The sequence below is a fragment of the Acanthamoeba castellanii genome (assembly GCF_000313135.1).
Source record: "Acanthamoeba castellanii str. Neff unplaced genomic scaffold scf7180000084749, whole genome shotgun sequence".
Classification (NCBI taxonomy): domain Eukaryota; phylum Discosea; order Longamoebia; family Acanthamoebidae; genus Acanthamoeba; species Acanthamoeba castellanii.
In genome coordinates this window covers 130727-145504 of record NW_004457364.1, presented here as the reverse complement: position 1 = coordinate 145504, position 14778 = coordinate 130727, and the positions used below count along the sequence as shown (strand labels likewise).

The window sequence follows — 14778 nt, the reverse complement described above, 5'->3', positions numbered from 1 at the left end:
GCTGGTCGATGAACTCGAGCATGTTGTTGTGGCGGAATGTTGGCCCAAACCAACGTCAGTCAGGTCCTCCACCAGCAGGTCGTCCTCCTGCGTCAAGTCCACGAAACTCATCCTCGCCACATCAACCGCTCGGAAGGTTGTTCGCGCTTTTCTTTTCTTCTTCAAAAAAATTGTATTTTTTCATATTTTCCTACAACTCTCTGCATTCTTCGAATTGCGGACCATTTTTTTGTGGTGCTCTGCGACGGACACGAGGCGGCACTCCGTGTGCGCACGGGTCGCAACTCGCGAAGAGCACCAACTCTCTTGCGCAACTCCTAGATCCACCGAGCAGGTGAGCAGGTTGATATGCTCTTTTGCCATTTTTTTCATCTATCCATTGCTAATTGATTTTGTTGCAACCCCTACACACAATAAGCTCCTGAGCGAAGTGGCGCGAATTGAATTCGATTTTACAACTTGATAACAAATCGAATCAAATTCATCCCTTCGACGAACGTTCGTCGGGCACGTACCAACCAAAGGACATGGAAATGGAGCCGCCGCGCACTACTGCCCTCAAGGAGCGAGGCGAGGAGATCTTAGGCAGCTTGCATGGCCAGAACACGCAACGTCGACGAGACAGCACCCACGCCGGCGACGACGACCTGTTCTACGCGCAGCTCGGGCGGGGCGCATCGGCGCTCCTGCTACGTAGCGCGTCTTCTGCATTCCACGACCAAGGCCTGGGCAAGGCCAAGGAGGCAGAGGCAGAGGCGGACGACGACCACGACGACCACGGCAAGGCCAAGGACGCAGAGGCGGAGCCCGACGCGGACGAAGGCGAGGCGGAGGAGGAGAAGGAAAAGGAGAAGGAGAAGGCCGAGCAGATGCGCCGCGACGAGGCGATGGCGCGGCAGCTGCAGATCCAGTTCCTGCGCGAGGACGGCGGCTTCGTGGACGATGGTGCGTCGGTCTCGCTCGATCGCGCGCGCGCGCACACACACACACACACACTCACACACACACACACACACACACACACACACACACACACACACACACAATACTTTGGGCTTACATGTCACCATCGATCGTCGCGAAATCGTGTGCAGAGCTGTTGAAGCAGCTGGTGCAGAGCGACGTTCCGCTGCCGGCCGCTTCCGCCGACAACTCTGGTATGCATGGCATGTGCAGGCATCAGACACCTGTGTGTCGTGTGTGTCGTGTGTGTCGTGTGGGTCGTGTGGGTCGTGTGGGTCGTGCGCTTACCGCGTGCGCCATCTGTGTGCAGAGCCGATCGAATGCGCCATTTGCTGCGATGAGAAGCCACCATCGGAGATATACACCTACTTCCAGTGCGACCATCGCTACTGCACCGAAGTACGTCGTTGACCCTCGTTCGCCGTGTGTCGCTGTGTGTGCCAACGTTGTGTGCTCCATATCTCCATCTCTCCATATCTCATGTCTCTGCGTACGCACACGTGCTCAATGTAGTGCTTGCGGGAGTACTACGCGACGCACATCAAGGAGGGCGACGTCAAGCTGCGCTGTCCCTACCCGAACTGCACGACCGTGGTGCTGCCGATGCAGATCACCGCCGTGGTCACCGACGCCGCGCTGGTCCAAAAGTACAACCAATTCGCGTGGTTCGACCAGGTCAAGTCCAACCCCAACACGCGATGGTGCACCAAGCCAGGTCCACACCTCCCCGTGTCATGCGTGTGCGTGTGCGGTGGTGCGTGCGTGTGCGTGTGCGGTGGTGTGCGGTGGTGTGCGGTGGTGCGTGTGCGTATCTGATCGTCCATCGAACGTCGCGAAGGCTGCGAGACGGTGCTCACTCGACAAGACGACGCGGTCGACCAGAAGGTGGTGTGCTCCGGCTGCGAGACCGTCACCTGCTTCCTCTGCGGCGATGAGGTTCGCCCCCCCCCCCAATCACGCCCCACCATCCCATTGCGACTGGTTCCTTTCCTTTTCGTTCATTTTTCTTGTTGTTTTATTTCTTTATTGATTTATTGATTTATTGTTTTGTTACACGTCAACGCTCAGTGGCACGAGGGCCTCAGCTGTCAGGGGAATCGGGACCGCAAGGTCCGGCTGGGCCTGGCCGACACCTCGTACGCGCGCGCGCCCTCCCCGGCAGGTCCTTGGGCGAGTTTGGGGTGGGGGTAGTGGATGAGGGACACGATGCTGATGTGGCGCGGATATAGTGTGGAGGACTACGCGAAGAAGAACGTGGACGACGTGCGGATCTGTCCTCGGTGTGCAGTGCCCATCGAGAAAAACAAGGGCTGCAACACCATGACCTGCTTCTTGTACGCTTACACACGACACACACACACACACACACGCACACGAGACACACTCCTGGTGCTATCACGTCCGCTGTTTCGCTCACGCATTCCCCTGTATGTATGTGCCACAGCTGCGGCTGCGCGTTCTGCTGGCTGTGCGGGCAGGTCATGACGCCCGGCCACTTCTCGCAAAAGGGACCCTGCAAAGGCACGTTATCGATCACTCTCCTCCACGCCTCGGCACGCAGTCTTGACTCCGACGCGCGTGCAGGCAAGGACGGGGAGGCCAAGTGGCTGAAGGCGACCGTCTACACCATCATCGCCGTCCTGGTCCTCACCCTGCCCGTCTGGTACGTAACCAACAACACAACACAACACAACGATCTTCACTTCAACCTTCACTTTCGCTTCAACAGCGTTGGTGTGTTGTGCTCGCCAACCAACGCTCATGTCCACGGTTGGTGTGTTGTGGCCACATACGTGTGTGGTACCACCAGGGCGGGTCCGGCCTACGTGGTGTACAAGGTGAAGCAACGCAAGAAGAAGCGCCAGTTGGCTAGCGCCGAAATGCAAACTGCGTGCTCGCGGCGTCGCAGCTCCCGGCCGACACCACCACGTGAGAGAGAGAAAGGACAGCTTTTCCTTTGTTATTTGTTATTTATTTGTGTGGTATTTATTCGAAACAGTTGTAAATACATGATGCGAAGAAGCGCAACCATCAGATCGTAACGTGCGATCGAAAATCGCATATGCAGAAGTGAGGTTACCACATCATCCCCTGTAACCACGGCCACTCGCGTCTGCATGGTAACCTCCAAAGAAGCAACTTTGTATCGCATAAATTTGAATCATGTCGGGCGATTGGACCTTACAAATTCTTTAAATAAGTCGACAAGGTCATGACCTTGTTATTTTCCGGCTTTCCTTTTCGGTTCACGCGGAAAGAGACACCCGAGCGCGAGACACCGTCGTCCCTTGTCACCCCGCCGACACCGCCAATTCAAAAAGCCAGTTGGCATCATCATCTTCACAACAACCAACCGCACCACAAACATACAACCCAACCCTCAGTCTGCACCACCGACATACCTCCAAAATGACCGGCAACTTCAACCACCCCACCACCACCGCCGCCGACAACAACAGCCAACACACCGACAACAGCTCGGCAGACTACAGCGCCAACACCAACGAAGCGGCCAACATCGCGGCCAGGAGGGGCTACGAGGTCAACGAGAAGGTGCTGCAGCGATGGGAGGCCAAGCGGCGGAGCGCCGATGGCGGTGGCCAGTTCGCGTGGCGCATCAGCGCGCCCAAGCAGGCGGGCGATCGGGAGGAGGTGCGCATGAAGGCCCTCCAGCTGGCGGCCCTCAACGCCTACAAGGCCGCCACGGCCCCACGGCCCCCGTACTACGTGCCCACCGACCGCACCGCACGCGTCGAGAGGCGCTCCTGATGGCAACAACGACAACACTCACTCGCCTCTATTCTCCACCACCTCTGCACCACTGATGTGGAAGAAGCGTTCTTCCACCCACCCACCACTCCTCTTCAGTTCATTCCTACCTATCAAACGTATCAGCATACAAGATCAGTTAACAACATTCGCGTAAGTAATCATGTACCTCGTGGTAGCATAGGGAATTGGTTGCCTGGCGCGAGAGGTTCCCTGGCGGGGTTGTTACAAGCGAGTATCCAGGGATCGTTGAGTTCCCTGGTAACCCAACGGGCATTAACACGGCGTATATGCCGGAGTTCGGACATAGCAACACAAATTCCCTATAGGCGCGGGTTTTGTCCCCGCCAACCAACGCTGCTTCCGCTGTCGGTGCGGCACCAGCACATACATTTCCCGCAAAGCACACTCACATCACATACTCACACGGCACACAACATGTCGGCGACGACCACAGCGCACATCATCAGCTACGACCCGGCCGCCGTCCAGAGGTGGGAAGCGTTGGGGGCGTACATGGCGACGGCCGAGCCGCGCCGGCCACACCTGCCCCAGCACGTCGCCCCACGACAGGAGCAACAACTCCGACGGCGCCAGCATGAAGAGGCCGGTGGCGGTGGAGCCAGGCTTGGGCGGAGGTGGTGGCAGTACCGATGGTTTGACTCCGACGAGCACGAGGTGATGAAGCAGCAACAGGCCTTCGCCCTCGCCATCTACTTGACCAACTCCCCGGGCCAGGCCGAACGAGAGTCGTAACAAGAAGAACTGTAAATGGAAATAAATAGATAAATAGAAAAAAGTGATAAAAATCAAGAAGGCTCATAGGTTAAGGTGGCGGGTGAACACGGTGTGGTGGAACGGTGGATTCGATCTGATATATGGCCGGAACAAGTGCACTGTCAGTCCAGGATTGGAGGACTTGTCCGCGCTCCATTCCGATTCCCCCAATCACCGCTCCGGGCTAATGCGTAGTGCTGATCGTGCTAGCACACGGTCCACCACCAAAGGAGCCGAGCTTTCTCTTTCACTTTGCCCTCTTACACTTCCACAACTCACAGCAGCACACAACACATCTTTGCCCACCATGACAACAATGGCCACGAGCTCAACGACAACGACGACGACGACCGCCATAATGTACGACCCGGAGGCCCTGCAGAGGTGGGAGGCCCTCGAGAAGCGCCAACTGGAGGACGACACCCGACGCCGGGGCGGCCGGAGGAGACTGTGGTGGCAGCAGCGCCAGAGCGTGGCCGACCCGGAAGAGCACTGGTCTCGCATGCAGCGCCAGTTGCTGGCCATCGACCAGTACTCCTCCGCTTCTCCTCCTCCTTCCTTCGTCTCCACTCTTTCTCCGCCGGAGCGAAGACACCACTGCGCCGTCTGGCTGCTCCGGGCTGAGCGACATTCCTGAAATACAAGAGGATTTTTGTTTGACTGCATCGTAAGGTGGCTGGGTGACGTCAGCGGTAGCCCAGCACAAAAGCCCACCTGGGTTTACACCACTCGGGTGAGGCCGGAACACGCTGTGGCTCATCGGTGCAGCGACACCTGCAGTGTCGAGCCGATGGTGGTTGCAGCCGAGGAGTTTCCAACCACCAATCCTAGATACCCCATCCCCACCTGGCATCGGCCGTCAAAGAGGCCAAACACAACACCATCCCACACCCACCACAGCCGAGGCGTACAAGAGAACTGAAGAGAATGAACACGGCCGGCACGATTCCCTACGAGCTCAACCCGAAGGCACTAAGCAAGTGGGAGAGCGAGGTGGCGCGCCAGGAGCGGAGGTGGCACCGGTCGCCCCCGAAGCAGTCCGGCGACGTCGAGGAGGTCCGCATGAAGAGCGAGCAGGCCGCCGCCCTGCTCCGCTACGCCTCGGAGGCCTCCCGCAACCGACCTTCGCGCAAGTCGTGAACCTTCCCCCCCCTCCCGACCCTTGGTCAACGTTCACAGCAGATATCTGTTGGTGGACAGAACATGACGGGCACAACGTATTTACACAATATTCAAGTTTATTCACACCACATCACATCACATCATGACCGTTGCTTGTTTACACGCGTGAACGACGAAAAGAAGGAAGTGTGACGAAGCCAAAGTGAGGGCCATCACCGAGCATTGACCCAAGAGAGGTACGCATTCCACAACACGCTCACGCAGCTCACGTACAGCACTCTGACAGAGAGAAGTTGTTGTGTGTTTGTTGTGTGTTATGCATGAACGACATCACGCATGTGTCGTGTGGTGTAGGCCAGCGGATCTGCAACTACTCATGCACCACAAGTCAACGAGAAGGCCCGCTGTGGGTGGGAAGTACCGCTGGGCGGGAGGGATGAAGCGGAAGTTGATGAAGGAGATGAGCGGCCACACGCTCCAGTTGACCTTCATGGTGGCCAGGTAGTCCCGTCGCATCTTCTCCTCCAGCTCGGCCCTGCTCTTCCCCTCCATAGCCTTCATTCCCACACACACGAGACACACACACGACACGACACGACACACACGACACACGACACACGATACACACGACACGACACACGACACACGAGCGTTGGCGTTCACGTAGCGTGGGGAGTTGATGGAAGTAGAAGCGGCGGGCCACGTAGAAAGAGTGGGCGTAGTACCCCGACAACGACGAAGAAGGAGGCGATGAGAGTGGGTGCAGCGATGGACTGGTCAAGGCACAGCTTCACGATCGAGGCCTTGAAGCTGGCCGACGGGATCGCGGCGTCCAACGCCTTGTACCACCCGTGCATCATCGGCCCTACGCACAACAACACAATAAATGACTGAATGAATAAATAAATAAATAAATCTAAAAAAGACATCTGCACAATGATAGATCGAATGGAAGACGGACCAGAGGCGAGGAATCCGTAGGCCATCAATCGCCCCGTTCGCTTCCAATCAAAGCCACCCATGGCCGGAGTCGACGTTGTTGCAGCAGCAGGAGATGTCTGAATGGCATCTGTGCCACTCACGGATGTGGAGATTGTGCTACGCCCTTCGATCGTTTGCGCCAGCACGTCGCCCACGCCCATTAGAATACCCGCTGAAGCGGCCTTGGTAAGGAGCGGCTGCCGTTCCAACGCGATGAGGTAGCCGCCCCACAGTCCTCTGCGCGCTGTTGCGGCCATGATTGATGTTGCTTCTGAATCGCTTTGCTCCTTGCTCCAGTAAAAGATTCTCTTTCCTGGAATCTAAACTCGTTGTTGTCAATTTTCAAGATGCACCTCCTTGCTGTCTTTAGCAGGTGCTACCCCTCGAGGCAGGAAGATGAGAGATTTGTTGTTGATTAGTGGGAACCGAACTGCTTCTGGGAATACAGAGCAGCATCGGCAAGTCCTTTCAGGACTTGAGACTTTGAACTCTTCGATCTAAACGATGTCCGAGTTGTTTATAGTACTGAACACGATCCCTCCCCTGCCTACATGTACCCCTTCGCCCTTGCATAAGTTATGGGACATTGCTGTGCAGCGAACACACACTAGTTCATCAATCTTCTCCAAGCATCACAGGCGAAGATTGAAGCTTGCAAGACTTGCGAGTGTTGTATTATGTTGAGTTTATGATGTTGATGATTTGTTATTGGGTTGGTTGGGAACCGCTCAGCTCCTCGGAATAGAGGAACGAGCAGGCCACCTCTTTCAGAGGTGTAAACTGTGAACCTGTTCGCTCTTGCTACTAAGGGTTGATTCTTGTACTGAACCTGGTCCTCCACCTGACTACTTCAACTCTGCCCTTCTCCTCCCCCTTGTGGGACTCTTCGTCGTTTGGCTGAACCAACGACCTCTTGGAGGAAAAAGAAAGAACGAAACGTTGGGAAAAAAAGAAAAAGAACGAAAAGAAGATTCCCTTTTTAGGACAAATTGAGCTTTTCGTTTTCGCGAAGTGACCGAACAAACAGTGTAGAGACAAAATCGTCAAGACAAAGATGAACAAGCTCCTCTACATCAGCGTTTTTGTGCTCGCTCTCTGCGCTATCGTGGTCACCGCCACTTCCTCGGAGGAGGAGAAGTTCACCCTCGAGCAGCTTCTCGCCCAGCCGCAGACCCTAGACAAGGCCAAGCTCACCGCCTTCTCCTACACGAACTGCGGTACTCTCCCCTTCCTGCTCCCTTGCTACTTTCTTCAGCGCCGTCTTCTATTCTTCCATTCACCTCCATTTCTTCATTCACCTCAAAGGCTCGGAGAGCGATCCCTCGAAGCTGACGCAGCTCAACATCTCGCCCGACCCCATCATGGTCGGCCAAGCCGTGAACATCACCGCCAAGGGCTTCCTCAGTGCGTCCTTGCCTCTCTCGTGTTTCTTTCTTTTCTTTTCTTTTCTTTTCTTTTCTTTAGTTTTTCTCACTGTTGTTGGATGTCAGGCGCCAACATCAGCAGCGGCGAGGGCTACACCATGTCGCTCGAAATCTACAAGAAAGTGTTCGGCGTACGTCGCAGCCTTCCCTGTGATTTTAATGATGCGCCCCCTTGTACTGGAAATCAAAATGACAGTTTACTAAGAACTTGCGTACGGTGGCACACACACATTCAGGTTCCTATTTACGTTCCCTGCGTATCCAACGTCGGCAGCTGCACCTACGACCTGTGCGGCATCCTGCCCCCGACCGCCAACTGCCCCCTCCAGCCCTGGTACTCCTCCTTCCACTCTCCTGCTCCTATCTACGATGAGTAGTTGTAGTCTGGGCAAGCGCTCACATTCCTGGAATGTCGCACACCACAGGGGAGTGCCCTGCTCCTGCCCTCTGGCTGCCGGCTCCTACCAGGTCCCGGTCCCCGGCTTTTCCTTCCCGTTCCCCAACCTCGGCATCTCGTGGCTCCTCGACGTACTTCGCCTGACGCAATTTTTTACAGTGTTTACACTGTTTCACTAGTGAACTGCAACTCACTCACTCACCCAACCCAATCCACACAGGGCGAAATCCTTGTTAGCGTCACGCTCGCCGACAAGTCCGGCAGCCGCCTGGCCTGCTACAAGATCGACGCCACCATCTCGTCGTAAGGGGTTGGTTGGACTTGTGCAAAAGGAAGAATGCTAATGATAAAAGGCATGGCCGTGGAAATGGCTCAGCGGTTACAATAGTGGTGGAGTGCGGGCGGCTTGAGGTGGTCGTCGTACGGGCTGAGGGTGAGGCTGAAGAAGTACACCTTGCACACCCCGCTTTGCGGCGCGTGGTGCAGCACGGTCAGCTTGTCGCCCACCTTGAGCGAGTATGTCGTGCGCCGGCCCGACACGTTCTTACACTGCACCTTGCACTCGTGTGCGCTGTGCGTCACCCTCACCGTCGCTGCACACCCACCCGTTAGCACTCACGACGCACACGCACACGCACACACGCAACACGCACACCACACGGCACAGCACACGCACACGCACACTCGCAGTTGGTGCGTACGGGAGTTGAGGCAGTTGTTGACCATATAGTAGCCGCAGGGGGTGACCCGGAGCAGTTTCGTGCTGGCGTCGAAGGCGAGCACGAGGGAGCTGCCACTCCAACGCCCCGGGTGTTGTCGTAAAAGGCGGGCAGCTCGGCCTGCAGGCCGTGGTGTCTGTGGTTGCAGTGCGGGTGGTGGACGGTCTGCACCACGAGCCTGGCCTGGCGCCTCTCCGCCAGCCGCTCCTTGGCTTCAAGCTCGGCCCGCAGCGCCACTGATTGAGGAAATCCACACCGACATGAGCCTTGTTGCAGAGACCATGACCGCGCACGCACACGCCGCACACGCACGACCGCACGCGCGCGCCGCACACGGTACGTACTGCTTCGCTGGAGGAGGGCCTGGAAGTTGTGCTCGGTTTGAGGAGGGACCGGACCGAACTGCGTCACGTAGAGCTGACGCCACAGGTCGTGATCTGTGTTGCCATGTTATGCTGTTAGTTTGCTATGGTCACACCAGTGATCATCACATGCACATCCGTGATTGGTTGGAGGGGAGAACCAGTTGCAATGCAACGCCACAGGGTGGAGACCTGGCACGAGCGAGCGAGCTGTGCGACGGAGAGGAAGGAGAAGATGTGGAGGCCCAGCTCGGGCGGCAGCGCTTCGATGGGGTCCACCAGCTCTGCCGCTGCGTTGGACTTCAGCCGCTCCTCCCGCTCCATCGCCTTGCGCCGCACCTCCGCGTGCTGCCTGTTGGCCTCTTGCGCCTTCTTGGCCCTTTGATATGTGCGTGGTGCGTGGTGCGTGGTGCGTGTGCGGTTGTGTGTCAGCGTGTGCAGTGTGTGCTGCCAGATCTGGGTGAGCTGGCTTGTACCGGGGGTCTTTGGCGGCCTGGGCGATGAGCTGGTGGAGCGCAGCGAAGGGCGAGTCATCGCCAGTGGTGAGGTCCAGGAAGGAGAAGCCCTCAGCGTCCTTGACATTCACATCGGCACCGTAGATCAGCAGTTCCTTCACAATCTGCCGAGCTCCACCAATCAGCACCCGTACATTAGACGTGACACGACACACGACACACGCACACACACACGCGACACGACACGAGCAACAACACACGAACCTTGTTGCGTTCCCGGCCGCAGCTGATGAGGGCCAGGTGCAAGGGGGTGTAGCCGCCCATGACCCGGGTGCCGCGCCCGCCCTTGGCCTTGCCCAGGGGCACCACCGGCGTGGCCAGGTCGGCGCGGCCCCGTTGAGGAGCAGCGTGGCCACCGTTTCCAAGGAGCCGCCCACCAGGCAGGCGCCCTGGAGCAGCGTCAGCTCGTCCCGCTTGCGCCCCGTACCGCTGGCCGTAATGGTAGAGGCTGTTGTTAAGGTGGCAGTTGAGGTGGAGGTGGTGCTGATGTCAGCCGCAGACGCGGGAGGGAGAAGGTTGGACTCGCGGCGTTGGACGGCGTCGAGGCGGAGGAGGGCCATCAGCTCGCGCCGGTCGTTGTCGCGCACGCACGGGGGCACCAGCCGCAGGAGCACTTCGCGCTGCTCCAGGCCAGTCCATCGCCACTGCTGCTGCTGCGCTTTGTCGCCTGCACCTCCGCGGGACCGGTGGCGGCGTCGGCCTTTCTGGCCCTCTACGCGCTGAGGCCCATGAGGGCTGAGAGGCTGCTCCATGGTGCTGCCCTTGGCTGTGTTGGATCTGATTTTAAGAAATAAGAGGTAAATTGTTCAGAGAGCTTCTCTGCACAGTAAAAGCTCAGCCAATGGGCGAACGAGGAGAATAGAGAAAAAGAACGGATGAGTGGGTGGTTGGTGTTCCAAAAATGCAGTGCTTGTTGTTGTTGTGGAAGACAACCAGCCACTCCCGTAGTTCTTCTTCTCAACTGGGCTGGGACTGAGGCTGGGGTGGTGGGCGTTGTGGGATGGCGGAGGATGGCGGATGACTTCGCGGGGTGTAGGGAGAAGAGGAAGAAGAGTGGGAAGAAGAAGAAGAAGACGAAGACGACGATGACAGAGAGGCGGATGAGGTGGCAAAGAAAGAGGGCGAAGGCGAGTACGAGGCGGAGGAGGACCCATAGGAGGCAGATGAAGATGAAGTAGCGGAAGTACTCGAGTAGGCGTAGGGTCCACCGTAGACGTAGGGAGACGACGACGACGATGATGAAGATGATGATGCGGAAGAAGAAGAGGAGACAGCAGCAGCATAGGCAGAGCCCGGAGCGTATTGTGAGACTGGACCCGGGCTGCCGGCGTAGGCATACCCCGCCTGCGGCGGCTGCTGCTGCGGGTGATAGGTCTGGTGTGGACCTGTTGTAGCCACGGACGCGGCGGGCGGTCGCGAGACGGTGACGGTGGGGACGGACGAGCCCGCACCTGCGCCTGCCGACCAGCTCGACATCATGGCGCCCTGCTGCTGCTGCTGCTGCCGCCGTACGCAGTACAAAAAAGGCCAAAGAGGCACGACAGGCGTGAGCAACCCAGCAGCGCACACGCTCAATTGTGGTGGGGGGGGGCACGAGCAGCAGTGGATTGGGCGCGTACGGGGTGGTGGTTCTGGGGGTAGGGGCTGTAGGAGGCGCGGCCCATCATCGACACAGCGGTCGGCGGCGCCTGCAGCGACAGTGGCAGAGGCGCACTCACCGGCTGATCCCTGACATGCCCCCCCAAAAATATTTTTATGTCAATTAAAAACATAAAAACATAAAAACAAAATTCTATTACTAATAATAATATAAATATAAATATAAATGCAAGAAAGGGGCGTAGTAGGCGTACTTGTGGGCGTCGGTGATGACCTTGTAGGGGTTGGTAGGGGCGGAGACGACGGGCGTGAAGATCTCGGTCTCCTCGCCGTCTCGCACGGCCGACCTCACCACGGGCCTAACACGCGCCCGCGCCTCGTCCGCGCTCGCCGTCTCCACGTAGCTCCGCAGGTGCCGATTCACTGCGCCGCCAAACGTTAGACATGCGTGCGGTGTGTGCGGCGGTGTGTGTGTGGTGTGCGGCGTGCTGGAAGGGGCACCTTGTTCGCGGATGGAGTGGGCGATGGCGACCTCGAACTCTCGGGTGAGGCCCAGATCGGTGCACAACTGCTGCGCGAAGAGCTGTCGCACGCGTTAAAAAGAGAGAAGGGGATCAGATCTGTTGGCTTCTAATCACAAATGATGGTGGTGACGATGGTGATGGTGGCGATGGTGATGGCGGCGATGGCGATGGCGATGGCGACGGTGGTGGTGACGATGGCGATGAGCGTCGGCCGTACCTCGGGGCTGTTTTCCTTGTTGGAGACGTCCCACTCGAACTGGTCTTGCAGCGATTGCTCGTTGATGGTCATGTTCAGCTGTACACACCAACCAATCATCAGTGGTCAAAACTCTCGTAATACTCTTCATATCAAAACATTACAAGAAAGAAGAAGAAGAAAAGAAGAAGAAATGAAATTGGAAGGTGTACCTGGATGAGGATGAGGGCGTCCTTGCTGGGGATGCGGATCTTCTCCTCGCGGAAGGCCGTCCGCCACCGCAGGTGGGCCGTCAGCTGCTTGTCGATCGCCGTCTCCACCGCCTGTTGTTCCCCCAGCCACCACCAGCCATCACCACCACGCCTCGTGTCAGCCCAACACCACCTGGCACCTTAAGGCGGCGCTTAGTCAAAGAGAGAGATGAGAGAGATGAGATGAGGGAGTAAAGAGCGGAGAAAACCGTTTCGAAGGCCGGCGGCAGGTCCATTTCCATGCACAAGCTCCGCGCAAACTCCTTCGGAGTCAATGTCGACTCTGTGCGTGTCGTGTCGTTGGTCGTGTCGTGTCGTTGGTCGTGTCGTGTCGTGTCGTGTCGTGTCGTGTCGTGTCGTGTCGTGTCGTGTCGTGTCGTGTCGTGTCCAACACGGGAGGTTAGGTGGTGACTCCTACGAAATGCAAGAAACGGCGAGCCGTGAAGGGCGCGCGTGGTACCGTGGATGTTCCACAGGAAGGTGTCGTGGAGGCTCTGCCCATCGACAAACACGCTGAGGCGGATCGGCACCAGCTCCTCCTCCTCCTCCTCGTCGTCTTCCTCGTCTTCCTCGTCCCCGCTCGTCATCCGATCGTCGTCGTCGCTCGTCTCGCTCCCCGCGCTCCCGTCGCTCCCGTCACCGTTCTCGCCCTCCTCGTTCTCGCCCTCCTCCTCCTCGATCTCCATCTCGGCCTTCTTCCTCCTCCCGCCGCGTCGCTTCGGCGCGCTCCCGTTGTTTTGCTGCTGTTCGTCCGCGCCCTCCACGTCCATGGCGTCGCCCGCCTCCTCCTCCTTCTTCTTCTCCCGCTTGTTGGGCGCGGCGGTGGCGGTGGACTTCCTCTTGCGCCGGCGCCCGCCCCAGTTGGTGCTCCCGCGCCGCCGCCCCTTCCGCCGGCCCCTTGCCCACCTTCTTCTCCCCCTCCCCTTCCTCTCCTTCTACCTTCTCCTCCTCCTCTTCGCTTCCTCCTTCTTCCTCCTCCTCCTCTCCTCTTGCTCCTCGTCTTTTCCGTCGGCGTTCTCCTCTTCCTCCTCTTTCTTCGCCTTCTTCTTGTTGTCCTTCTTTTCTTTCTTTGAAGCCTTCTTCTTGTCATTCTCCTCTTCTTCATCTTCGCCTGAGCTCGACTCCTCCTTCTTCTTCTTCTTCGTCTTCGTCGCCTTCTTCTTCGTCTTCTTCTTGTCTTCGGCGGCCGCGTCGTCGTCGTCGTTTGCGTCTTCTGCTGCGCCCTTGGCCTTCCGGGGCGCGGTGGGCGCCCTGGTGGGCGAGGGCGACTTGGAGTGCGAGGGGGTCCTGCCGCTACGCCGCGGCGACGTCCGCCGCCTCGCGTTCATCTGTTCGCGCTGGTCCTCCTCTGAATCGCCGATGGCGGTCGATTTGCTCTCTTCTTCCTCCTCTTCCTCTTCTCGATCAGAGTCGGCGACGGCTGGAGAGGGCGACTTAGATCGCGAGCTTCGCGTGCCTCTCTGCGCCGCAGCAGCCGATCTCGATTTCGATTCGCGACCCGCCCCCTTGCTCGATTTTACTTCAATCTCATTCTCATTCTCCTCCATTTCCTTCTCCTCCTCGTTCTTCTTCGCCCTTCTTCGAGGGGAGGGCTGCCTCTGTTTCCTCTTCTCGTCCATTCTCTGCGAATTAATTAATTAATTAATTAAATCAACAACACTGATTCAATAATTCACTCTCAATTGGGGCAGTGCGAAAAACAACTCGCACCGGCAGATCTGGAACTAGGGAGGCCCGCAAAGTGATCGCGCTGCGAGGATCAATGGCAACGATTAGATTGTTGTCGAGTCTTGTTTGTCGACACTGGAAAAAGAGCGCCAATTGTTTTTTTCCTGGCATATACCGGCTGCCATGCAGCTCCTGAAATTTCGCCACCACCAACAGACCCTAACAAACGAAGACGCAGGCAGAGGGCAAATTGGCACTTGATCAGATTTTCTCCTTCATCTTCAACGACCACGCACTTCTCCATCTGTGCCACGAGCTACTCAACGCGAAACAAACAAAGAATAGACGATGAATGACGTAGTGGTGCGAGTGCTGGTGCCACTGGACCCTAACGCTGCCTCATCATCATCGAAGGTCGCCAAGACTGCCGCGCCCGCAGGCTACGAGGAAGTGCAGGAGACTCTGCCTGGCATCTTCAGCCTCAAGGTGCTCAAGCACAATCTGTGCAAGC

At 57.6% G+C, this 14778-nt stretch overlaps 6 protein-coding genes and 2 pseudogenes across 6 annotated transcripts in view; 5 read left to right on the top strand and 3 right to left on the bottom strand.

Moving 5' to 3' along the window:
• The first annotated feature begins 533 nt into the window (after nucleotides 1–533).
• Nucleotides 534–2896, top strand: ACA1_192640 (annotated as a pseudogene).
• A 476-nt stretch (nucleotides 2897–3372) lies between these two features.
• ACA1_192630 (uncharacterized protein) lies at nucleotides 3373–3732 on the top strand (the record flags this gene model as incomplete). Its single annotated transcript, XM_004336457.1, has 1 exon — nucleotides 3373–3732. The coding sequence occupies one exon, from the start codon at nucleotides 3373–3375 to the stop codon at nucleotides 3730–3732; it is 360 nt and encodes a 119-aa protein (XP_004336505.1).
• Nucleotides 3733–5436: 1704 nt separating this feature from the next.
• On the top strand, nucleotides 5437–5649 carry ACA1_192620 (uncharacterized protein; the record flags this gene model as incomplete). Its single annotated transcript, XM_004336456.1, has 1 exon — nucleotides 5437–5649. One exon carries the CDS (start codon nucleotides 5437–5439, stop codon nucleotides 5647–5649), a length of 213 nt encoding a protein of 70 aa, XP_004336504.1.
• Nucleotides 5650–5843: 194 nt separating this feature from the next.
• Nucleotides 5844–6653, bottom strand: ACA1_192610 (Hypothetical protein; the record flags this gene model as incomplete). The annotated part of the gene is made up of 4 exons (XM_004336455.1): nucleotides 5844–5910; nucleotides 6053–6186; nucleotides 6357–6496; nucleotides 6593–6653. The coding sequence occupies 4 exons, from the start codon at nucleotides 6651–6653 to the stop codon at nucleotides 5844–5846; spliced, it is 402 nt and encodes a 133-aa protein (XP_004336503.1).
• Nucleotides 6654–7666: 1013 nt separating this feature from the next.
• On the top strand, nucleotides 7667–8740 carry ACA1_192600 (ganglioside gm2 activator precursor, putative; the record flags this gene model as incomplete). The annotated part of the gene is made up of 6 exons (XM_004336454.1): nucleotides 7667–7829; nucleotides 7918–8016; nucleotides 8103–8167; nucleotides 8273–8370; nucleotides 8462–8564; nucleotides 8654–8740. 6 exons carry the CDS (start codon nucleotides 7667–7669, stop codon nucleotides 8738–8740), a joined length of 615 nt encoding a protein of 204 aa, XP_004336502.1.
• A 65-nt stretch (nucleotides 8741–8805) lies between these two features.
• ACA1_192590 lies at nucleotides 8806–10781 on the bottom strand (annotated as a pseudogene).
• A 205-nt stretch (nucleotides 10782–10986) lies between these two features.
• ACA1_192580 (Fbox domain containing protein) lies at nucleotides 10987–14146 on the bottom strand (the record flags this gene model as incomplete). The annotated part of the gene is made up of 9 exons (XM_004336453.1): nucleotides 10987–11480; nucleotides 11624–11757; nucleotides 11883–12051; nucleotides 12130–12211; nucleotides 12283–12447; nucleotides 12561–12671; nucleotides 12809–12882; nucleotides 13060–13505; nucleotides 13539–14146. 9 exons carry the CDS (start codon nucleotides 14144–14146, stop codon nucleotides 10987–10989), a joined length of 2283 nt encoding a protein of 760 aa, XP_004336501.1.
• A 469-nt stretch (nucleotides 14147–14615) lies between these two features.
• The window catches only part of ACA1_192370 (OTUlike cysteine protease domain containing protein), a gene marked incomplete at both ends in the record, with an annotated part of 2153 nt that continues 1990 nt past the window's right edge, over nucleotides 14616–14778 (top strand). Inside the window, one exon of the mRNA XM_004336452.1 lies at nucleotides 14616–14753. Within this exon, the coding sequence (XP_004336500.1) occupies nucleotides 14616–14753 (138 nt within the window). The remainder of the gene's footprint in view (nucleotides 14754–14778) is intronic.